Raw genomic sequence first — 25,125 nt, forward strand, 5'->3', positions numbered from 1 at the left:
AGAGCCAAGGGGAAAATGAGAACCACCCAACATTAAGGAAAGGGAAACCAGTTTCTAAAATGTAGATGGCGGAATCTTTCCCTTTCAAGAGTCTGAGTTACTGAAGTAGATTCTATGTAAGGCTTAGCAGGTGGAGAAGGTAATCTCCTAGGCTTAATATTGAGAGATTTTGACTGTAGGAACCTTGGACCTCTTGGGACATTTCAGCTCTGAAACCTGAATCAAAAGTAGTCAAGCCAATTTGGTTTAAGTAATCTCAGCTGACAAATATTTATTGTGTATCCGTGCACTTGGAGAGAGACAGAGAGCGAGTCTACACAGGTTATTCAAGACTGGCATCAACAAAGTGTTCTCAGCAAGAGGCAAGGCAAGTACATATGAAGCAATTAGAAATAATGGTGAGGGTGTATGTCTTAAGTTGTCCGTGTGCCACAAAATCTAAAATAGCAGAGTTTATAACTAGGGGACATAAGTGCTAGGAAAGTCAAGTTAGATTTGACAGCGTGAAAAAGAAGGTTCTCTGGAGCAGTTAACGGGACAAGGTTTGATATAAGCAAGACTGACGGTGGGTTGTAGGTGGGAGCAGAGTGGTTCAGCACAGTCATAGGTCTCTGACCTCCTACTATCTGCCAAGCCCAATGGTTTGACTGGGCGGGGTGCGGGGGGTGAGTTAAAGATGAATGAGTTACCATCATACCTTGTTTTCCACAGGAGATTGTTTCCTATACCTAGCTTGCACACCCAAATCTATGGGTGCTCGAGCCCCTTATATAACATGTCATAGTATTTTCATGTAGCCTACCCACCACCCCTTAAATCATCTTTGGATTCCTTACACTACCTAACAGTGTAAATGCTGTATGAATAGATGTTACACTGTATTGTTTAGGGAGTGATGACAAGAAAAAATCTGTACATGCTCAGTACTGGCTTAGTTTTAAAAAGTATTGTCAGTCCACGGTTAGAATGCACGGCTGTGGAGGCCCCAGACATACATAAGGAGGGCTGGCTGTTTAGTCTTCTCTAAGCAGGCAGCTGAGTTATTTATAAGAGCTATGGAACCTCAGGGCTCCAGATACAGTTTGCAAGCTTTGGGAACGCAGTCTGGAATGGTGTAGCCTTGGAAACCGGCATCATTCGGGATGGCCTCAGAGTGTCTGGCAGAAAGGTTCCAGAATGCTCTTGGCTCAGGGTGACCTGGCCACTCAGTGCCTGTACCTCGGGCTGCTGGAACAGGGGTCCCAAGATTTGGGCCCTCAAAATAGGCTGGTATGATCGTTGCAACAAAGCGATCCCCTATTTCGCTATCCATTGGCACCAAGGCCTGTGGAGAAGGTGGGCTCAGATTTACAAGGCTCCGGCCTCTGGAGCCTGCTGCTGAAACCCGAGAGAAGAAAGCACCGCTGTTCCTTCCCAAGGATGCCCAACCTCCCGGGAAGGCTCAGCCACAGCGTCTGCTGAAACCAAGTTTTATTTTAAGTGGAAATCTCATGAAAAACCAACATAAGCAAGGGAAACATTTTGTATAATTCCTCTTAGGAACAAACATCCAATTTGATCTTTAAAAATAGGACGATAATGACTGCTGCCTGTTTCCAAACACCAGCTATGCTTAGAAGCTGCCAGGCTGAGATGCTGCTGGTAAAATATCAATTTACCGAGACCATTTAAAAAAAAGTTCTACCTCGGCTCAAATTCATGCATGTTACCCTTTGGCAGGATTAGGTTGATTTTAATACTGCACTCCTACTAAAGAGCTAAGAAGCTGTGGAACTGGTATACGTCGTTAACTGATCCTTCTCATATTAAGCCTGCGATTTGCTATTACCCAGTGCCAGTAATTTAAAAAAAAAAGCACTCTTGTGGGTTTATCTGTATTTGTCATTAAGGCTCTGCTAAGCCTAGAAGTGAGTTGGCAGCAAGCTCTCAGCCTTGGCAGGTGAGCCCCACAGACTTTGCTCCGCGTGGGGCTCGCCGTGGGTCTGGGTCATAGCAGAAAGCTCTGGGTGACTGATGCACTCTCATCTGTAGTGATAAAGCTGAGCACAGACAGGTCTGTGAGCATTTGGTGCTCCTTGATGGGGTCCCCAGTCTTTAGCCTAAGCGCCGTAATACCTTTATGTACATCCCCAAGAAAGTCTTAAGCAGGTTGGGTGTTTCTGTAGCTTTGCAGTAAAGGAACCTCACTGGTGACTAAAACACTGCCTGAGCTGCCTAATAACTAGCACCGGGACAACTGAAACTCAGTTAGGTTTAGTGGAGTGGAACAGAGGAAGCCCAAGGTGCTTAGGGCTCTGAGCTGTCCTCATTCTGCTGCGTTAGGCTGCACAGGCCTCCCTCTAGGGCATTAGTCTGGAGGCTCTTGATTTAATCCGAGTTGTCTGAGTGTGCTGAGTAAGAGGATGGCTAGACGTGTGGATCCAGAGGAGCAGAGGAGGGAGGTCTGGTCCCTGTAGTGTAAACTGAACAGGAAGACAAGCAACGTGTTTCTTAATGTCTCACCACCCCGCATCCCTTGTCCTTCCCTCCTCAGAGAGCAGAGCTGACGTCTGATAAAGACATGTACCTTGACAACAGTTCCATTGAAGATGCGTCAGGAGTGTACCCTATTGACGACGACGACTATGCTTCTGCTTCCGGCTCAGGTAAGACTGGCCATAATCGGTGTTGGGACATACAAACACTGTACTGTATTCTAGGAGACAGGCAGGATGTGTTACACTTGAGAGCCTGGTCCTTGGTGTTACAGTGCCCGGGTACGAGTTACAGCTCCCAGCCACTTCCGCTGTGAGACCTTGAGAAGTTCTTTCCCTTTGCTGAGCCTCAGTTTTCTCATTTATAAAATAGAAAGTAACACTCGTGCAACAGAGCTGTTGTGAGGATGAAAGGAGTGGGCACATTAGCTTCCACGTTCGTTAAGTCTTCCAGAGTAACACCATGGAAACTACTCTTAAGGAAATCTCTCAAACGCTAGCTTCATAAAACCGCCTGCTCTGTGTTAAAGATTACATACGAGAGCAAGAAGCTGTATCGTCTTTTTTTTCCTAGTGTGTTGCTCAGAAGTAGGAGGAAAAATGTAGCAGCCGAGTGAAAGCAGGGCAGGGTGATGCTAACATTCCTTAGTGCTACGTGACAAACCACCCCACATTTCAATGACTTAGAACAACAGGCATTTACCCCACTACTGTGCAGGTGGACCTTGTGTGCCAGAGGTCAGCAGGAGGCTGGGTGTGCAGAGTGCCTGGGCTTGGCTGGGCTCTGTCATGTCTCTGTGGCAGCTGAGTAGACTTGGCTGTGGTCTGCACTGTCTGTCACCCAGTGTCTGTCCAGCCATTTGCTCAGCAATCAGATGGGTGCTCAGTGGGTAGATGTGTGCAAATCCTCCTGTGGCCTGGGCTTAGAACTTACCACATCATACTTTCTACCAGCCTTTATTGGTCAAAGCAAGAGAAAAGGCCAGTCCAGACCCTGCCTCTTAGTGGAAGGAGCTGTGGTCAGTCACATGTCAGAGGATGTGAGACCAAGGAGGAATAAAGGAGCCTGGCCAATTTCCAGTCTACCTCACCTGGTAAACATTTCACCTGTGCCAAAAACGGTCCCCAAGAATAAAAGAGCCTGTGTATATATTTAATTAATGGGCCATTCAGGAATTTGTCGCCAAGAGCATACAATAAAAGTCTTAACCAGATCTTTTTTTGCTCAGGGTTTTCATTGTAGGTTCAAAAGATGGTAGAAGTTTTGCTGAATGTAGATGTGCAACAGGCAGATTGGTCCAGCACAAATTAAAATCGACTGCATCTTAGAGATCCAGTCATATGTGATATGAGAATATTTTAAGTTGGAAAGTGGCAGGTCTGAGAAAGACAAGAGAGGTGGTGGCTGACCTAGTAATAATGAGCTTACACTGCAATCCAGAGTAAGAATAGCCTGAGTTATTCTTGGGAGTGTGATATATATCACACACGCAGAATGAGTGTGAAAAGAGTTGTTCTCCATAGCCTACAACTCTATTAATATCTTCCACTCATGGCCCCCCTTTTTTTAGTGCCTCAAAAGTGCTTTGTAACTGTCATTTTCAAAATGTCCCAGGAGATAGACAGGGGTACTCTTTTGCCCCCATTTCACAGATCTTAGGATCAGAGTTGTTACGGATCTCTAGAGGTAGTGCAAGTTGTTTTACCGCCAAGGTTTTCTTTATGGTTAAAGCAAGCAGGTGGCCCCAGCCTGCCCATGTGCTCTCTGCGCTTGTCCAGATGAAAGGCTGGAGTTGGAGTGGGTTGTTGGAAAACCTGGACCCACTCATCACGTAGATCAAGATGAGGCTTAAATGTGGTCTAGAGTGCTTTGTCCACAGCTCTAGGTTTTGGCAAATGGTCGCTGTGAAAAAGTTGGGAGACCGTTGTTCTTCTTTGGAAACCACTCGGTGCTCTTCTGCCTGGGTATTGCTTTTCATCCTCAGGTACTAGTGGCTGTGACTGTGCTTTGTGATGCGCTTCCTGTGTGTCTCCAATCCATGCAAGAGCCCTGTGAGTTTAGAGCCTATTATTATTTCCATTTTCCATGTGAGGAAATCTAAGGCATGGACGATGAAGGAACTTGCCTCACCCCACACCGTCAGAATGTAGTGGAGCAGGGACAGGGACCGTGGAGTGGCTCTTGGGAGTGTGTTCTCTTTCAGGCCTTTACTGTTTTGGATCCCTGTTCCTCACACCCTATTCTAGAAGTCAGCAGTCTTTCCCCAGGGGTGTCCAGTCCCGTCAGGAAACATCGGAACTCTCCCGGGTTTTGGCCCATGCACCGTCTAGCCTAACTTCTCTCAGCATATCCAGTAGAAAAGCAAGTGGCCAGGACGAGAAGGTCTACAGGCCCAGAGGGTGCTTCCCAGACAGAGAGGGGCCCCTGTCACATATGCAGACTCAGAATGGGCACCAGCCAACCCAGGAACATTCATAGGCATTTGCCGTGTGCCATAGACACAGACAAAAAAGACTTGCTTGAGGGGCTGGGGATATAGCTCAGCAGCATGGCGCCTGCCTGGCAAGTGCAAAGTCTTAAGTTCAATTCCCCGTTCCAGAAAAAAAAAAGACTTGCTTGGTTCCCATCCCAAGAGACCAAGAGTCTAATGAGAGAAGTGTAGGAACGAGAAATAACGATTGTAACACCATGTGATGGATGACAGGAGATACGAAAGTGCTGTCTGACAAAGAGTCAAAAGTTAAATAACAGATTTTTGGTTACAGATAGCAGACTGAGCAGAATGCTATCTGAGACCCAACTAAACTGACACTAAAGGAATTGGGCATAAACCCAGAAGGACAAACAAAGACAATAAAAGACACAGAAGTCATCAGGTTTAGAAAGCTGGGAAGCAGATGGGCTGATAGTAACAGGCTTGGCAGACCTGAGATGTGTGAGTTGGCCAGAAGTGGGGGGAACTGAGATGCACCCCAGTCTACACAGCAGACGTCTGGGGGCGTTAGCACCTCTCGTTGCTGTAAGAGGAAGGTGGGAGTGGTAATGGACTGTGTGAGTTTATCAGAAGTCTGTATGGGGGGGGGGGCCGGGGATTTAGCTCAGTGGCACAGCACCTGCCTGGCAAGCGCAAAGTCCTGAGTTTGATTCCTGGTACCAGAAAAAGGAAAACAAACAAACAAAAAAGAAGTCTGTACAGGGAGAGAGTACATCCTTGTGCTTCCCAAGAGGAAAACTGGAGGCTTATTGTCTGGGGTAAAGCATTGGAGCTTGGGCTTATGTGAAGCAGGGGAATAAATTCTTAGACTGGTTGTTTAATGCTGGGGTATCCCTAGTTGTCTTCCCCTAGTCAGCTCCAGAACACTGGTGGGCTGTCCTTTATCCCCTCACCCCCCTCGCACCATGCCCCGAGTTGGGGGCAGATGCTCCTTTCAGGGATCTGGACCAACTCGAGAGAAGCAGTGCAGAGATGGTGGCCCTGGGAGCTCCATCCTAACTGGTGAGGCTCACACTGGACAAACGCGTCCTGTGTGTTCAAAGCTTCTAGTTAGCTTTTCCCTGTTTCAAATACAAAAAGACCTTGGAAGCTCCCCAGGCATTTATGAGAAGCTTGTAACATGAAAGATCAGAAACTTCCCCTAACCTTCACATTGGGAGCGGACAGGAACTCACAGGGAGAATTTAAAAGCTTCAAAGAAGAGAATATAAAAGCTTCAAAGAAGAGAATATAAAATCTGAATAAATTTATAATAACTGAAGATTGAATTAGTAATCACAAATGTTTCATTAAAAAGACCCAATACAGAATGACTTGTGATGAATTTTAGCAGATGTTGAAAGGATTAACATTAATTCTTCACAAAGTTTTCTAAATAATAAGAGGAATACGATTGATGGATGGATGGATGGATTGATTGATTGATTGATTGGTGGTGCTGGGCATTGAACCCAGGGCCTTCATACTGAGCTATGTCCCCAGCCTGTTTAAAATTTTGAGACAGGGTTCCCTAAGTAGTATCTTTGTCACTTTTCTTGTCTCTGGGACAAAATACCTTAGATGCCTACAATTTAAAGGAGGGAGGTTTGTTTTGGCTCACAGTTCTTCCAGGATTCAATCCATGGTTGGTTGCCTCTAAGGCGGGAAGGATATAGTAGTGGAAGGATGCGGTGCAGGAAAGTCGCTCACATCATGGTGAGCAGGAAGCAGAGAGAGAAGGCAGGAGCCAGGGAGGGAGATGAACCCCTTCAGGTCACACCTCCAGTGACGAGGCCTCAACCAGGCCTACCCTCCTAATAGCAAGTTATCTGTGAACACATCAGTGGTCTAACACGCTGAAGAATATAGCAACCCATGTCCAACCACCTTCCAAAAGCCCCACAGCTGAACACATGAGGCTTTGGGGTACATTCTAGATCTAAACCATTTACAGTCTGTAAGTTGCTCAGGCTGGGCTGGAATTTGACATCCAACTGCCTCAGCCTCCCAGCATGCTGGGATTAAAGGTGTTTGTCACCACACCAAGCTGAGAGGAGAGATTGTCTTTAAGAAAAGAAAGTATTTTGTTAAGCCAACATTACTCTGATACTGTTACCCTGCTCTAGTTTTATTTGAGGACAGAATGCCTGTAGGTCAGAGGTTCCTTTTCAGAGAGAGCTGGCCAGATTTGTTGGATCTAACAGATGCCAGAGTGGCAACCACACAACCTCCAATGTCATATAATCTACTTGTGTGATAACTGACAAACTCCCTGGCACTATGACAGTTGATAGCAGTTGGAAAGAAACTATAAAAGGAACAGAAAAGGGTAGCACCCAGATTCCCAAAGAAATGTGAATATTCCTCCTTTTATCAGCCTATCCATCTCCTCATTTCTTCGATACTTTATAACCTCCTCATCACCAATGGTTTGAGAATTTGGTGAGTTTTATCTTCCATTTTTCTCATTCTTGGCCAAGAATAAAAATCTCTGTCACTGCTCTAAAAATCTTTCTTCAAAGAGATAAGATGTTTTAACAGTGAAACAAGAACAAGATACTATAAAATAGGAACATTCAGAAAGCACGAAAGAGTTCTTAGTGTACAGTCCTGTCAAAAATGAAAAACTTACTAGAAGATGAAAAGATGAAGAGGATAGTTTTTCACTCATGCTACAAGCATTTATTAAACACCTACAGCACAGGGGTCCAGGCACTAGTCTAGAAACACTTTGGTAAATAAAATTTAATCATGTTTTCTCCAGTGGTGAGATAATTCTACTCAGCATATTCATCTGTGCATTTCTGTGTCCCTAAATTTCATTCCTGAAAATATATTCTTTACAAAGAATGACAGCCCTCATGTTCTAGTCACCTCTAAGTGGCCCACTTCATAATACCTGTCACGTTAGAGTGGGGTACAGTGGACAGTGCAAGCACAGAATGGAAACAGCTCCAATAATGGGGAGCTCACAAAGACTACAGAGGGAGGATGAGGTCCACACTGGCTGCAATAGTAAATGCAAACAATCCAAAGTGGGATATTTCAGACTGAGCCTATAGCAGGAGCTGAGAGTTATTGAGAGGTGATCAAAGAGGCTCCCTCAGTTCTCATTTGAGTAGGGGAGCTTGTCTTTTCATTAAAGATAATAACAGTAGCTGAGGCACATTCTGCATATGTGTCCAACTTTAAAAATGCCCGTTGGAGGGGGGATTATCCACTGTTGGGATCTCTTCTTTCACACACAGCTTGTCCCACTCCTACTTTGGTGACTCACGTTTGGAACTCTTGTGAAACAGGGAGTATGGAAAGCCCTTAAATGAACATTTTCATTTCTCATCGACATTCTTTTCTTCATAAGAAAATGAGTCATTGTAGTAACGAATCGAGTCTATCTAGTATAAAACTGATGGATAGTCAAGCTGATACAAAAACAGCAGTGTATTGCTGGAACTATCATTATTAAAGACTTGTTCTTACATAGCATATATACAGAATGCTTCCAGGTAATGTATTACATCTTTGATGGATTCCCAGTCATGCACCCCATCGTGACATTTTGGTTCACAGTAGACTGAATACATGATAGTGGTCCCATAAGATTACAGGGAGCTGAAAAGTTCCCGTTGCCTAGTGACATCACAGCTGTCATAATGTTGTAGTGCAGTACATTACTCCTGTGTTTGTGGAGATACTTGTGTAAAGAAGCCTACTGTGCTATTAGATATATGAAAATAAAGCATACATAATTGTGTACAGTATGTGATACTTACCAGTGATAATGAAAACTATGTTAGTGGTTATGTATTTACTATACTATGTCTTATCATTATTTTAGGGTGTACTCCTGCTTATTGGAAAATGTTTACTCTGAATAATCTGCTGTAATACCGATAGCAGCCTCACACAGCCTGTGTTATTAGGTCTCTTGATTGCATCATTTTCTCTTTTTCCTGATTTAGTTTTACATTGTGTTTGTTCGTTATAGTCTTGGGAGCAGTAGTCTCTACCATATATGTTTTATAGTTAGACACCATGTAGTTGAGATGTGTAGAAGGCTATGCCATCTAGGTTTATGTAAGTCCATGTTGTTACCATGACAAAGAGGTCAGTTAACAATATTTTTGCGTAAGCCTGTTGTTAGTGACACATGGCGGTATGTGCAATTTTAAGAGTAAGTTATTATTTTCCCCATTTTACAAGTGAAGAAAATAAGACACAAATAGTACTTGCCCAAGATTGCAGAGCTAACAAATTCTAGAAGGCGAAGTAGATCGATGTGGTTTGGTTTTTAAATGTCAGACCTTGTATTTATCCCAGTATTTCCTGCCAGTTCTTCCTTATAAAAATGAGTATATGTGTCCCGAAGTTAAAGTTGATACATTAAGAAATAACCTGTAGCCATTACACTCTTTCCAGCATGTTACCTCTTATTTTCAGAACTCCTTATTACATGCTTATGATTCTGTGGGAAATACTTATATTCTTTGATTTAAGGAATTTAGAGGTATTCATCATTCATTCTCATCTAAAGAAACAGGTTAGTTTGAGTTATAGAGTTTGAGCTTATTCTAAATTATTACAAAATTCAGAAGTGGTTAATTTAAAAACAATATTATGTTTGAATGTCAGAAATTCTCAAGCTGTCTTTTGATAGAAAGCCCCTTTCCCAAAGTGCCAAGCTAGGAATACCAGATTAGAGCCTGTAATGCCCCAGACACAGTATTAGGCTCATCATAGCAAAAACAGATCCAAATCTAAAAGTCAATAGTTACATGAATAAATACATAATAATAAAGTTGTGATAAATGCAGGTAGGGTAAGAAAGATGGTGCTAAAAAGCTGCTTAACAAAGAGCTCCGAGATAATAGGGAAGGTGTGTTTTCCCCAAGGGCTTGTTTAGTTATTTTCTTGTTGCTGGGGCAAAATACCGGATACCCACAAGTTAAAGGAGGAAAGGTTTGTCTTGGCTCAGTTTGTAGAGATTTCAGTCCCTAGTTGGCTGGCTTAAGGCAGGGTGGCATGGCAAAGGAGAAACAGTCTGTGACATGCCAGACAGGAAGAAGCGAGACTCCCTTCTTCTTTCTCTTTTTATTCTGTCCAGGCTTCAAGCCTATTGGTTGGTGCCACCCCACACCCAAGGTGTAGTCTTCCCTCTTCAGTAAGTCCATCATCTACACCGAGAACAATGCTAAACCAGTCAGTGGACTAATCCAGTGCTATATACCCATGATGCAGTATCACACACCCACGATCCAGTCATTCCCAAAAGCCCCACCTCTGAGTGCATAAGGCTTGGGGTGGGGGGAGTCTAGATATAAATCATAACAGGCCTGGAGCTGAATTAGGAATTATTAACTAAGTGAGAGCTTCTTGTAGAAGGGTCAGGGCACCATAGCTAGCACCCAGGGGACAATAGTGGTGGTGGTGCTTGAGGAAGCTGGGAAAAGTAGGCCAAGGCTAGACCACACATGGATGGGTAGAGGCATCTTATATTCATCCCATGGTACCTGCGTATGAAGAAGGAAGGTATAGGGGTTCATGGCAAGGTCACAGTGGGTTGAATTAGGGTAGTGTCTCCCGAAAGTATAGAAAGATGTCAGAGTTGAGAGACACTGAGAAGACAGAAGCAGTGGGATGGAGTGAAGCATTCCATATGGAGATAAGGAGGAGAAAGTCCGGAATCTGGAATGCAGAGAGAGGATTACAGCCACTGCAAGTTCATATGGGAGATGGCTACAGGGTGCATGTGGGGAAGGTAGGGGAGAGTTTTGTTTTGAACATGTTAGAGGTATATGATATCTTTGAGTCGTTCAAGTGAAAATGTCAAGCAGTTCGTTGGTTATATAGGTCTGAATTTGAGAGGGGTGGCAAAGACTAGCAATGTAAATTGGGGTATCATCTTTGTTTTTATGGTTGATTGAAACCATGGGTATAAGGGAGGGAGAAAGTATAGATTAAAAAACCTCAACCAACTTGTATTAGTTGGCATTCTAGTAGAGAATGATAAATCTGCAGAGGAGACTTAGATAGCCAGAGAAGTAAGGGAAGACGAGGAAGTTGTAGAAGCCCAAAGAAACAAGGTGTATCAAAGACATGGCAGTTGGCAGTGTCCAATGGAGGTACTAGGAGTATATTAGTCAGCTTTCTCTCAGTATAATGAAATACCCGAGATAATCATCTTACACAGAGAAAATGTTTATTTTGGATCATTGTTTTGGAAGATTCAGTCCATGGTTGATTTGCTACTTACTTTTGGGCTTGTAGTAAACCAGCACATCATGGTGGGAGCCTGTGGCAGAGAGAGCTGGGAAATGGAAGGGAGACAGAAAGGGGCTAGCATCTCGATATCCCCGTCAAGTACATGCCTGCAGTGACTGGGACTTGGCTAGCCTCCAACTCTCAATTGCACCATGAGCTAAGGACCAAACCTTTAACATGTGAACCTGTGGAGGACACTTCATGCAAACGATCATGAGGATATTTGATTGGTTGAGTACCCTTTGAAAAATGCCATTGGATATGTCAACATGGAGGACACTGGTGACCTTAACCAAAAATATCGCCAGTGTGATGACAGGGAAGGAATCCCTGGGAGGAATGGAGCACAGAGTGGAGAGGATGATGATGACGAAAGGACCCAGCACATCCATGCCACCTGTGGGAAAGTCAGCTATAACAAGGGCAGAGAAGCCAGGAGCTCGATATGAGATAAGGAGCTAGCTGTGGGAAAGATTGCGTTTTGTATTTTGTTTTATGGTTTTACAACACAAAAAGGATATTTTAGTGTAAACAGGAGAAAACTTCAGGCAGAAGAGATTGAACACGCAAGGTTAAAGATATAGAAAAAAATACCAAGCTACTTGTAGAGCTCCTTTAAAATCACACTATCACAGTAAAGACTGCAGGAAGGTTTATGCTGTAAATTCTTAAGGACTGGTACTTTGAAGGACCCTGGCTTGGCAGTATCAGCCTTAGAAAGTATTGCCTGCTAATGTAAAACTCTGTGCTAAGATTTGCATGCTCACCTTTGCTTATTTTCTAGGAGCTGATGAGGATGTAGAAAGTCCAGAGCTGACGACGTCTCGACCACTGCTTCCAAAGATACCATTCACTAGTGTTGCTCCCAAAGTGGAAACCACGACGCTGAAGACACACGACAGGATACCTGCTCAGACGAAGGTGCATTTGGTTTTGCTTGCGTTATTGCATTATTGTAAATGCTGCTCTTTTTTCCCACCATGCAGAACAGACCTTTCAAGAAGCCCTACATCAAATTATGCGAGGACAAATGGTCTCTTGTTATATTGTAAATGGCTCTTGCTTTTTCTTTAGGGTCATTTATCTCAACTCCTACTTTTATCTCCCAAGCCTAATTTATGTATGGATGTTGTTCACATGGCACTTTTTCTTAAGGAACTTCTTAAGCTCAGTTAAGAAGCAAAACCTTATTTATTTGACTCAAATCAAGACAAAAATTTCATTTCCTGGAGAATGTTCTGAATTAAAACCATTGCAAACCTTACGCATGCTGCAACAGATTATGGGATGAGACTCCCGATAGTGTCTTGAATTGGTCCGAGTCTCCATGCCCTGGCGGGTCTGCCCTCAGTGGCATGTAAATTTAGGCCTCTTTCTCTGCTGCTGCTGAAGCTGGATACATCTGTATTCATTCTTTTCGTGAGCTGGCATCTTCAGAATGAGACTATTGGCTTTAGAGCAGAACAAAGTTACTAGCTACTGAAAACTATGAGCTCATGGCCTGGGCCTCAGCGTTGTACTGCAATTAGTTGACTATCCACTAATAGGAGGACTATTTAAGTTGGAAAAGGCATATTAAAAGCTTAGAGATGGCCTCAGGTTTCAAGCCCTAGATCCAGTCAAATTCCTTGGGTCATTAAGAGGATTAAATGTGAGTGTAATGTGGCACCTAGATGGAGTTAGCATTCTGGAAATGTTGATTGAATTTGGTGGAGCAGAAGGGACCAAGCCTGTCTTCCAGATGAGCATGTGTGGTGACAGCTGCAGTGGTAGACTTTGCAGGTACTCCAGGAGTGGCCTGGTTCTTATGAAAACTTAAAGACACAAGAACACATTTTGGAACTTACCCATCTATTGATTAGAAGTCAGATTCTTCAAAGCTTTTATAACAGACGGCTATGGAAGGCTGTCTTGTAAAAGCAGTGACATGGCCATTCTAGAGTAAGAAGTGCCCTCTTGCAGGCAGGAGCAGAGGTGGCCTTTCTTGCTCTTAGCAGAGCACTCGTCCTTTTCTCTCTTGTCCTAGTGCATGTCCTAGGGTGGGGAAGAGCATAGCTGTATGGTTTTCTGCAGATGTGGAGCAACAGAGGTCAGCCCTCTCTGGGTTAATATGATCCTGTAGGGTTAAGAAGGGTCAGTTGCTAGAACTGGCTGGCTGACTTCAGCAGCCAGGCTTTGAGAAGGCAGGGCAAAGCTCCATGAGGACTCAGGCAGATGTAGCTAGCATGTTCTGGCTCATGCATGGTAGCTGCTCCACTATTGTCTAGGTTGAATGAACACAAGAAAGGACAAAGGAAGAAAGGAAAAGTAGGTATGATTGCTGATAGGACAGCTGAACACAGCAAAGTAGGTGTTTATTATCCACTATGGCCCTTACCACATTTGTATGTGACTCCATCCCAAGACTGAATCTCTTACCAGGGATGTAGCTCAGTAGCACACCGCCTGCCTGGCAAGGGCGAGACCCTGAGTTTGATTCCTGGTACAAAAAAAAAAAGAAAAACTGAATCTCTTGAAGTCAGCAACCATTAAACCTCACTAACTTGAGCTAAAAAACCCTCCTAGGTCAGTTTTGGCTTTCAGTGGTAGAGTTCTATCCTGACCAAAACCCAATTTGACATAGATTTCTCGTCTATTGACAAAAACCAGATGGGAAATGGATTTAAGTTTGACTTGAATAAATAATTGCATCAAATTGAGATAAACAGTGTAATCATTAGGCAGATGAGTCTAGGGACAAAAGTTCCTGTAACATTTTTAGTATATTTATATTCTTACTATTATTTATATTTAGTGTAACAATAAAAATTCATGCAGTCATGGGAGATGTATTTGTTATATATCACATCATCATCAAGCCACTGATAATGGCAATATTGATTATGAATAACAATGATAATAGTGATTTAGTCTTCTATTTTGTGGTTACACAGTGCAGCTGTATTCGTTGCCTCTAGGATACCATTAGTGCAGATTTTGCTTTTGAATGGGTCTCACAGTGGCATTAATGTCATTGTTACAGATATTGTATCTAGTTTGTTATAAATTTATGTGGCTAAAAAGTAAAAAAAAAAAACAAAGCAGTTACTTGTTGATGCAGAGAATCTCCCGTAAACTTCTGCTCTCTTCCATTTCCATGGCATCCAAATAGCCAAGCATGGTGTGACAGAACTTTAATTGGCTTCATTTAATTATCTCTGCTGCCTTTCTCATAATTTCATTTTGCACATGTATGCTAGAGTTACAGCAATTAGATTGGTTCTATACTGTGAAATGATTTCTTCTTCAAGCCTGTGTTTCTATACAATAAAAATTTAAATTTAAACAAAAGAACGTTCCATCCAGAACACCTTCAGGCTGATAGACCATGCCTCTAAGCGCACATGGCTCCAGTTCTGTGGGGACCTCCCATACCCACATACTCAGATCCTGGAATGCATACTTTTTTTTTTTGCTTCCTGCTGGACCCAAAGTTGGATCAGAGAGAACTGAACAAGTCAGCTGTTAGATGACTTTAGGAACTCAAAAAGCCCATGTGATTTATCATTACAATGGGATAAAGATAATGTGGAGTAAATTTGTTGTCTAATATTGCAGTAGCTACTACATGCATCTAATTTCCCAAAGGAGTTTTTTTAATTCTCTCTGAGACACAAGTCCATCTACTTACTTGAGTTTTCTCCTCTTTTTCATAACCTCTAGTAGAAAAACAGGGTTGATGAGCAGCACAAGGTTCCTAGATTAGGACTCAGATAATCCACTCTCTGATAAGTTGAGGTATTTGTCTTTTGTACTAGGTAACCAGTTACTGATAGGTTTTCTGTCAGAAGAAAGTGGAGAAAACTCAGGCAAACGATGGTTAATGAGCTTCTTTCTTCTGCTTTGCTTTGCTACAGGAAGGCCTGGGCAAACCATTCTTATTGTCTTCTGCCATAGCAGTGCAGAAAATAGTGAAATTCAGGTTCATGTTGAGTGACAGTGAAATGATAATTTCTTTGTGGTGCTGTATTTTGTAAGTCATGGCAAGTTAAAGTTTAGACAGTAGAGATTTTCCTTGTGGTTTGGAAAGGAAAGAGGGCCACTCTGTCACACTTTTATCATATACCGTCTTCCAGGGAAGCCTGATATGTTCTGATCCTGAGACAGAGACCCACTGATCTTACATCCCATAAAGTTCAAGTGGACCCTTGTCTAGCTGTGGTCCTTTCTAAAACTAAGAGTGACTTTGAGGCAGCCCAAGAAGGTGAGGTCTCTTTTTAGGTACTTTAGCCCTGTAGACTTAAGCAACAGGCCACTATTTTGAATAAATCTTTCTTCAAACAGCAATCGTTTGACCATCTCAGGCATGTTAGACTCTGTAAAGTCCCGATGAAGATTATTGTTCTTTGTAGGAAGACTAGTAGAGTTAAAAAAGATTTACTGTCTTTATAGCCCAGTGGAATTGACAGTGTTTTTAATCAGTAATGCTGACCAGTGGAAACTTCATCATGATGGAGAAAAGACAACTCACTTGAACTAAATTTCTCAAAAGTGGTGGTTCTGGTACCATAGAATCATCCAGAAAACTTTAATCAACACTACAAGTCAGGGCCACTTCGCACCTCAGACTAACTGAAACAGAATCTGTAGTCACAGGGCCTGTTTTAGAATGCTTTCAGATAATTCAGATTTCACTGTATGCGTGAGTGAATGACACGAGATGGCCTGTGTGATGGGGCTGAATTTTAGAAAGGCAACAGGATTCTTTGTGGACTGGCAGAATGTCAAGTGTTTTGTAGTTTCAGAGGGGCAGATGGTTAGAGAGTGTTTCATTAAGAACAAGTGGGTAATGAAAGAAGTGAGAAAAATCTATATTTGGGATAGAACAACTGCTTTGACTTAAGAATGGATGTTAACTGTCAATTTTAGCTAGCAAGAGGCTGTGGAGATGGCCTGTTGTGGTTTATTGGGATGCAAAGGGATGGGCTGGAGAAGACCAGAAACTGCCTAAGATGTGTGTTCCTAAGGATGTTGAGGAACTTGGACAGGATGTGCTACCTGCACAGAGGTGTGGAAATGGGAATCCAAGGAAGGAGCTTCACTGAAGGGATTGACAGGCAAATTGATGAGACTGTGAGTAGAAAAATACAAGATGAAATATGCCAAAGTGCAGGAATGTCTCAGTTCACGAGTGCTTCTCTTTGCAACCTATTTAGTTCACAAACAAAAGCGTTAGGCAAAAATTGCCTTGTGTTCACAAACTCTGTATTGAGTGAAAAACATGACCATGGCCATCTTCTGCACACAAACACAGCCACTATCCCCCAAATGGGAAAACAAATTTAAATTTGTAAACTGAGATAACACTGTAGTAAGTTTAGGATCCCCCAAGACACAGTACCATTAGTGAAAGTAGAAGAGAGGGCTGATCTGGTTTGGCAGTAAATTACTCTTTCAGAATTGACGAGTAGACTTCAAGGAGATGCAGGTTAAATGTTGGTGTCCTATGGGCTGAATGGAAATGAGGCCATGAGAATTAGGACTGTATGCTGATTGTCAGTAATGTGCATTGTCCAGGAACCTGGGGGTGTCTTTCATTAGAGAAGGACACTGAGCTCTAGAGAAATGGACTCAGTCAAGGTCAAGGAGAATTTGGGTTGATGCTCTTGGGTGAGAGCAGCTGAAGTCACAAAGTGGTGAGATAGTAGAGATTTTAGGAAATGTCAATGAAAACATTTAACCATGTCATTAAAATTATGAATTCCCTGGTTGTCTATCCTGCCTGTTTACCTGATGTGTCTTACACAGCATCGTGAAGGATAGGAGTCCATCATGAGCCTTACTCTCTGAGATAGACGTCATGCAAAATATTATTCTAATTATTTCCTACTAGACTATTGTTAAAACAGGCAGAACTCGGGAATATACTCGTTTATTATTTCTACCTTCCACACATTTCCAAAACATTGACACAGTGCTTTTGCTTTCTCCCACACCAGTCACCTGAAGAAATTGATAAAGGGGAAGTTCACCTCTCTGACACAGAAAAGAAAATGAACCCTGCTGAAGAGAATAAAAACGTGTATACTGAGAAACACTCAGACAACCTGTTTAAACGCACAGAAGTCCTAGCAGGTGAGCGACTGGCTGGTGGTCAGGTGGGAGGATGCCTAAGTGTAGGTGTGGTTTGTCTTGGGGTCTTCCCAGGTGTAGCAAAGTTTGCTAAATATCACCTCCTTTCTGGAAGCAGTCCTGAGAGCCCATCGTGCTGGTGTAAAAAGCTAGAGGATAGCTTTGTTTTCTGCTAGCTCCTTCAGCCTAGCCCTTAGCCAGTTATTGGGTAGAGGCCAAAGTTACAAAGTAGCCTTGAAGAGTCATCTGAACTGGTCCGGAACATCCAGAGGAGCTGGGTTTGTGGGACTGGCATGGTGTAAAGGTCACCTTTACTCCTACTCATCCCTGATTTCACAGAAAACTTAAGAGGAAGTGGTCTTTGTGGGGAGGGCAGTTGACACAAATACTGCTCAAAGTGTTAAGAATGTTGTGTCTAATTACAATTTTTTCAGTGAAGTAGAGGGCACGGTTTGAGCTTCCCTAATCTGAGAATCTAAAATGATCCAAAATCCAGGACACTTTTTTTTAAGGGGGCAGTACTGGGTACTGCACCCAGGGCCTCATGCATGCTATGCAACTCGTCAATGAGTAACATCCCCAACTTTTTTTATTTTGAGATAGAAAATAAACTTTGATTAAATATTATGTATAAGACTTCCTTCAGGCTGTGTGTATAAGGTGTTAAAAAACGTAAATTTCACTTTTAGACTTAAAGCCCTTCCTCAAGATATATCTCATTATGTATCTGTAGATATCCCAATCTCCAAAAATGTCCATACTCGAAAGGGTAAGGGGTGCTCAACTTGTACCAACATTTGATTCAAAGAGCAAGCTTTGCAAGATTTAAGAACAGCTAATCCTTGAAAATGATAGTCTCAAATTCAAGACTAGAAAGAAGTTTGCATACTTTACTTCATATTTACTGTAAAAAAAATTTAGCCAATTATATCATGTTTTGTGTTTTCATTGAAAAGCAATTAGAAGATTAGGATATGAAATTTGAGTACTGAAAAGACGAAAGCATTTAAAGTATGGAATAAGCTGGATTTTTCTTATTGAGGCTTTTGGGTGATATTAATACTAATCAAAGGAGGTATTATCATACCTTCCAGAGGAATATCAGATTTGCATAATTACCTCTACTGAATCCAGGGTTTTTTTTTAAATTGGGTTTTCAAATTAAGCCTTCTATAAAAGTGTAAATAGATTTGATTTGACAAAGCTAATTTCTGCAACCCATGAATCTTAGTCTTAAGTGGTCGTGCTTTGCCGTGTTTCAGCTGTCATTGCTGGTGGAGTTATTGGCTTCCTCTTCGCGATTTTCCTCATCCTGCTGTTGGTGTACCGCATGAGAAAGAAGGACGAAGGGAGCTATGACCTTGGAGAGCGCAAACCATCCAGTGCTGCTTACCAGAAAGCACCTACTAAGGAGTTTTACGCATAAAACTCCCACTTAGTGTCTCTTTTTCTGAGATCACTGAACTTTTCAAAATAAAGCTTTTGCATAGAATAATGAAGATCTTTGTTTTTTGTTTTTTTCATTAAAGAGCCATCCTGGCACTTTAATGATAAAATCCCATTGTATTTAAAACTTTTCATGTATTTCTTTAGAAAGACATAAAATTAAAATTTAACATCTGCAGTGTTCTGTGAATAGCAGTGGCAAAATATGTTATGAAAACCCTTGATGTTCATGGAATCGGTTAAACTTTTTATGCGAAAATACGATTGTTTTGTCCTATGGTTCAAAGATGAAAGCTATGTCATTTGTGTTAGCATGTCTCAGATGGACCTTACCAAGTTGGTCTTACTTTGTTAATTTATCTGATGTCCCCTCTTTTCTGCCCTCCCTTCTTATCCCCTTACAAGCCAAACTGAATCCCATGCCTTTCTGTAGCTGTCATGGTGCAATTTGTCTTTGGATGATTCAGATAATAGTAATTTAGTGTATATGTGATTTTCAAATATGTAAACTTTAACCTCCACTTTGTGTAAATTTTTAAATGTCAGACTATCCATTTTACACTTGCTTTATTTTTCATTACCTGTAGCTTCAGGCAGATTTATAACAGCAAATCTATGTGTAAAATTGGATTATTACTACAAAATGTTTAGTCCAATCTATCTGATCAGATCTTCTCTTCAGAGGATTTGATGGAAGTTACTGACAAGCCTCAGCAAGCCCAAAGATGCTCTCAGTATTTTGAAAAGTTGCTGCAGATTCCTTTGGCCACTGTTTTTGTTAATTTCTTGCAATTTGAAGGTACAAGGAGGGGTTTAAAGAAAAAAAGCGGTTTTCATTTTTAAAAATGCATTTAAGTTGTAAACATCCTTTTAAGCCTTTGAAGTGCCTATGATTCTATGTAACTTGTCACAGACTGGTGTTGAGTATATATAACAGTTTAAAAAAGTTGGTATTTTATAAGCACAGACAATTCTAATGGTAACTTTTGTAGTCTTATGAATAGACATAAATTGTAATTTGGGAACATAAAAACTACTGAATAAATCATGTGGCCTAATTGAAAATGTCACTGTTATAAATTTTGTACATTTTCGATCAAATGTACATCTCCCCTTTGCTGATGACCATCTGCTCTCAAGAATGTTGGGGTTTGATTCTGCGTGTTCCACAGTGTCTGTAAATCAAGACCAAAGAGCCCGTCAGTGGGGCTGTTTATTACCAGATTCTCGAATTGGCCAGAGGAAAGCCGAGTGCATTGTCCTGTGTATATCTTGGTACAGATATTGGGAGGTTGCCAGGGAATTCCGAAGTTTGCTACCTTTGTGGGGTAGCTGGTGGCAGTATTGAGACAGATGTCTGCTTTTGCAAATAACTTCTTAGACTGTAAATTCCAAAGAACTGAAGGGGGGTTTTCCGGAAGTAGCTATCTCAGGCTTAGTCCTGTGAATTGATTTACCTTGCAAAGTGTGCTGTTTGTGTTAAAAATGAGGGCCTTGCTGCTTGGGATCAAAATAGCTGGAAAGAGTGATGCCTCAGGAGGAGAGGAGGGTACCCTGCCTGGGTCCTTACTGTTCTGAACATTTCCTTTTTACATGTTATTAATTTTGTTTTAAATTTTGAGCCCTGGAAGTAGGAAAAAGGTAGCAAAAACAGCAACTTTTTCGATATGTAAGCTTTTAAGAAAGTTAGAATGCTTCATTTAGAAAACATTCCCTGGGATTGCCACCGAACTCATTTTTAAAGAAAAGTTTTAAAGCAACACTGAAGCAGTGTTTACTTAAATTCTTAATGGCCTTAATTGTCAAATCTCCTCCCCCACCACTTACAGACTCGATTCACTTTATTTAGAGTAATTAAAAGGAACCGATAGGTCCTTCAGATACCGCGCACAATAGCCCTCATTACAGAGGTTAAGAATGTAGTGGGTTTACCTCTAACTGTGCAAAGCAGAGTGAAATTCTATTCCTAGAACAACTTGCTTGGAATATCCGTGCCAGGAAAAGAATTTTTCTGGCAAATATTTTGTCACTGCTGTAAAGCAAAATATTTGTTAAAGTGCCAAAATAAAGTCTGTCATGCCGAAAGTAAATCACTGTATAGACTGATATCCAGTTTTCTTCAACTGCACGTTTTCTGCTTAGTTTATTTCTTCTTGATTTTTTCAGAAGTACTAAACACTACTATGAAAAGGGTTAGTAACCATTGCTAAATTCAGAAAAATTTTGGTAAAATATAAATACTAAAACCAATGTGGAAATTTCCTGTTTCCTTAACCATGTGCAAATGATCTCCCTTGTCTGAAGATGGCTTTGTGTTGAGACTTGGAGCGTTTAAGCTGTCTCATTTTTAGCACATGGGGGAAATGGCATTTGTGCATATTTTTAAAATGTTTTTTTCTCATGAGTCTTAGCTGCAGGTGTGTAGTGCCTGAATGTCAGCTTTAGGATCTGGTTAGTATGATTGAATTGAGGTGGACACTGATTTCAGCTAATGTCAGTAGTTGGTCATTTCACATCAAGTTTTCAGTGATTTGATGTTTCGGTAGTGTACTTTTTTTTTTTTTTACATTAGATGAGGTGCTCTTGATTGATGAGGTTGGAAACTAAATTAGGACACAATAACAATAACTCAGAAGGCCTCAGGAAACCAGTATGTCCTACAAAGGGTACTGGTTCCTGTAAGAATACGCACAGACAATCTTAGTTTTTAGGCTTTTTTCTTCAATACTTAAAAACATTTTGCAACTCTGAGGAATATTTTTAAGTGAGGAGCAAAAACAAACAAACTAAAATCATCCCATGGTTAACTTGACAAGCAGGATCTTCTTTATAGCCTTATTGCCATTATATAATGAGGTAGTAGAAGTATATTTTTAAATATACTAGATTTAAAAGGACAGTGACTTCACGCAGCAGTCTCTCTCACGAGACTCTGCGTTAGTACCAAGCGGGCAACAGTGAGATCCTGAGAGGTTTCTAATAAAAAGGAATCAAGCCAGACTGCAAGTGGAGTGGTCTGCGTTGAGCGATCAGGAAGGCTCTTTCTAGTGGTAATCTATGACAGTTGTGCAACTTGAGACTTGGACCATGTGTAGAATTAGATTTAGTCAGCACACAAAACTTTCTGTTTTTCTCTTAGCAGTAAAATCAGTATCAAAATGAATTTTGTCCTCCTGTTTCCTAACTCTGGGTAACTTCTTTGGATTCTAAAGTTCCATTTCTTTTAGTTCTGCTGCTACATTATAGTCTTCAGCCAGATTTTTTTCTGACCAAAAAATCCTGGCAGCTTGGAGAGCAGCTTAGATTCTTGTGAATGAGTTGGAAGGGTGTAACCCAAGGCACTGACCCAGCCCACAAATAGAGTGAAACTTTGGACTTTAGTGCTTGTGTATGCTGAGCATAATAAGATAGGTTTGTTCCAGTTCCATTGTCAAAATAGTGTTCATTTTGCTCATATATGTAAGCCACCAGAATTTTAATCAACACATATTTACCTACTGGCTGCACAGGACATTTGAAGAAGCTGGAGGTGTGTGAATAACTCACTTGTACAGATCCAGCCCATGTGGACCTGCCATGGAGGGAGTGCACAGTGGAAACAAAATCAGTAAATGAAACTTCTAGATAGAGATCATCAGTTGGTGGGAATTTCCACATGGACAGGACTAGAAGACTAACAGTAGGGTGAGCTGTGAGGCTATAACAATCTCTGAGCAACTTGAAGCAGCACAGACTTCCTTGCTCAAGCTATGGTCTGGCAGAAAGTTGTGCTCTGGATAATTTCATCCTCACCATGGGGCTCAGCCTTGTGGAGTAGCTATTATCCGGACACTGCCAGTAACTAAGGTAGGAGGGAAAGAGCTGAAGCACACAAGGGCTCTTAAAACTTAATTCCCAATAGTGACATGTCGCTGCCATCCCCATCTCATTTGCCGGGGCGAGTTATCTGGCCACACCTGAGGTTCTGGGCTCAGAAGGGCTGTCCAACTTTGTGCCCACAGGAGAGAGTTGTGAGCAGCCATCATGAAAACTTGGGCTGGTTAGGAAAGGGCTAAGGCTAAAGCTTGGGTGATTAACCAGTTGGGCCAAAGTCAGGACAAAACAGGCTGTGGGAAGGCCTTAAGGAGGGGTTGGGGGAACAGGACAGAGACCAGTGGCTGGGAAGAAGGGGACAGTGATAGAGAAGAGGGCTGAGCGTAAGCATAAGGGCCTTCTGACAGGCCTTCCCTCTTCCGCTTTTGTTACGTTATATTTTACTTCCCACAGAAAGCAAGGCCGATTCCATTAAGATGTAAATTAGTTTTGTCACTCTCTTCAGTGGTTCCTACAGGCAGAATAAAGCCCCTAGCTCTCAAGGTCTATGGGAACGCCCTTGGCATCTGTATTGTAAAGAGACACAATAGGACACAATAAAGAGACACAGTTGTCATAGTCACCCAGGGGAAACTGTGGTAGCCTGGCCGAAGTGGTCTAAGGGAGACGGGCAGGACTACAGGGGAGCTTTTCAGAGAGGCATAGCCAACCAGGCTTGCCAGAAGTTTGGAAGAAGTAAGGGAGTAAAAAGGATTGAAGGTGACAAACACTGGCTGAGCAGTGAGCAGATCATCGGAAAGGAATTGGCTGGGGGTGAACCATGGTTCCTTTTGGGCCATGGTGCTAGGACTGTTAGTCAAGGGGAGGTGTCAGGTAAACGAATAAAATGGAAGGGCCCAGAGGCCAAGAAATCTAAATTGGAAATACTAATTTAAGAGGAGAGACCATTATTTGGCTGTTGGACTCTCATTATCTCCAACCCTCCCTACTGTCCTCTGTATGGATGGGGGGGGCAGGAAGAAGGGGGAGTGGCATGCCTAAGGTTGACACCTGGAAACTACATTCCCAAGCTTCCTTGCCAAGTGGGCTCTGGTAAAGTTTGGTCCATGGAAGGCACTGGCAGACAGCAGTCAAGAAGAGGGGGAAAGCCAGTACTTCCCATTCTCTCTGCAGTGGTGGCATCTCTAGTTTTTTCTTTCTTTTTTGGGAGGGGATAGCAGGAAAGACTGAACCCATGGGCTTTGCACTGAGCAATATCCCCTGTTTAATTTTAAAAATTTTTTTGAGACAAGGTCTTGCTAAATTGCCCAGGCTGGGCTCAAACTTGTGTCCTTTCTGCGTCAGCATCCCAGCATCTTTTCTGTGATTTGAATTCCCATTAGGCAGGCCTTCCTCCATGGTGCCACTCCCATGATTCTTAAACTTAGGGCCCTGGTCCCTCCCTACAACAGATGCATGGTCTCTCTAGCCCCTAGGGAGAGTTGCAACTTGACGTTGCTGTGCTCTGGACAATCTCACCCTCCCTGGTTTGCTCTCACATCTTTTCCAACATCTCTGAACCTGACTGCAGTGTTAAATTCTCCATTGCTTTGCCCAGCATGGGCTCTATTTTCCTTCCTGGACCCCCGACTGATGACACTACTGATGACATTGGAGTGAGCTGCAGGTAGATGGTATTCAGAGCCATGAGGATGAGCTTATTTGGAGAGGTAAGTGCCTAGTGAAGGAGGACGTCCTTGGATCTGCAGTCCAGCAAAGTCTTATCTTTTTAGATGAACCAGTATTAGACTTCCTCGTTAGCCCTGGACTGCCATTTTGACTTATACTTAGCAAGAAACATAATCTTTAATTGAAAAGTGGGGGAATACTCCTCATGTACCATTAAAAGCACATTTTTGAGTATATTAATAAATATGTTACAGTATCTATTTCTACCTTGTGGAGAAGGACATTCTTTGGTTAGAAAGCACTGAGGACACACAATGATTTGTTTATTGTTGCAGAAATGAACTGAAACCTTTCACCTGAAGATAAGAGTGTATTTGAATTGCAGGAGATCCCTATTTTTTAGTCCTGCAACGCATTATAAAAATTAATGGGAAGTAAGGACTGTGATTGTAGTGGATTGATAACTGGTGGTCAACTTGTAACCCCCAGCTGAACTGAGTGAGCGTGGTGCTGGGTGTGGGAGGCCCACCAGGAGATTGCTGCCAGCAGCATAAGAGACAGAATTGGAGAAGGATAATGCTTTAATTACTAAAATGTTTGGTATCCGCCCATTTGTTCTAGCTATGCCCTTGGTTCTTGTTCAGTATAAGGTGAGTGAGATTGGTAATCCGGGCTGCAGTCTGAGACGCTGTAAGCCCCCAGGTCCCAGACTTTTGCCTCTTTTGTTTTTCTTGTCTCTCTTTCTTTCCCTTTTCATCCATGGGCACCTCATTCTTGGGACCTGTCACCCTGGATAGAACGACACTACCTGATCATTAATAACAAAATGTGAGCTGTTTTAAAAATAGAACAAAGTAATAGGCAGCAAAGTAGTCAGG

General features: G+C 42.2%; 1 protein-coding gene across 2 annotated transcripts in view; it reads left to right on the forward strand.

Annotated features, from left to right (window-relative positions):
- Positions 1-20,856, forward strand: part of Sdc2 (syndecan 2) — a 101,021-nt gene extending 80,165 nt beyond the window's left edge. For both annotated transcript variants that reach the window (XM_005381834.2, XM_005381835.2), the window contains exons 2-5: positions 2,534-2,645; positions 11,994-12,130; positions 17,188-17,323; positions 18,583-20,856. In XM_005381834.2, coding sequence (XP_005381891.1) covers positions 2,534-2,645; positions 11,994-12,130; positions 17,188-17,323; positions 18,583-18,746 — 549 coding nt within the window. In that variant the 3' untranslated portion in view covers positions 18,747-20,856. The remainder of the gene's footprint in view (positions 1-2,533; positions 2,646-11,993; positions 12,131-17,187; positions 17,324-18,582) is intronic.
- Positions 20,857-25,125: the final 4,269 nt, after the last annotated feature.

Source organism: Chinchilla lanigera, unplaced genomic scaffold (assembly GCF_000276665.1).
Source record: "Chinchilla lanigera isolate Chin_1 unplaced genomic scaffold, ChiLan1.0 scaffold00016, whole genome shotgun sequence".
Taxonomy (NCBI): Eukaryota; Metazoa; Chordata; class Mammalia; order Rodentia; family Chinchillidae; genus Chinchilla; species Chinchilla lanigera.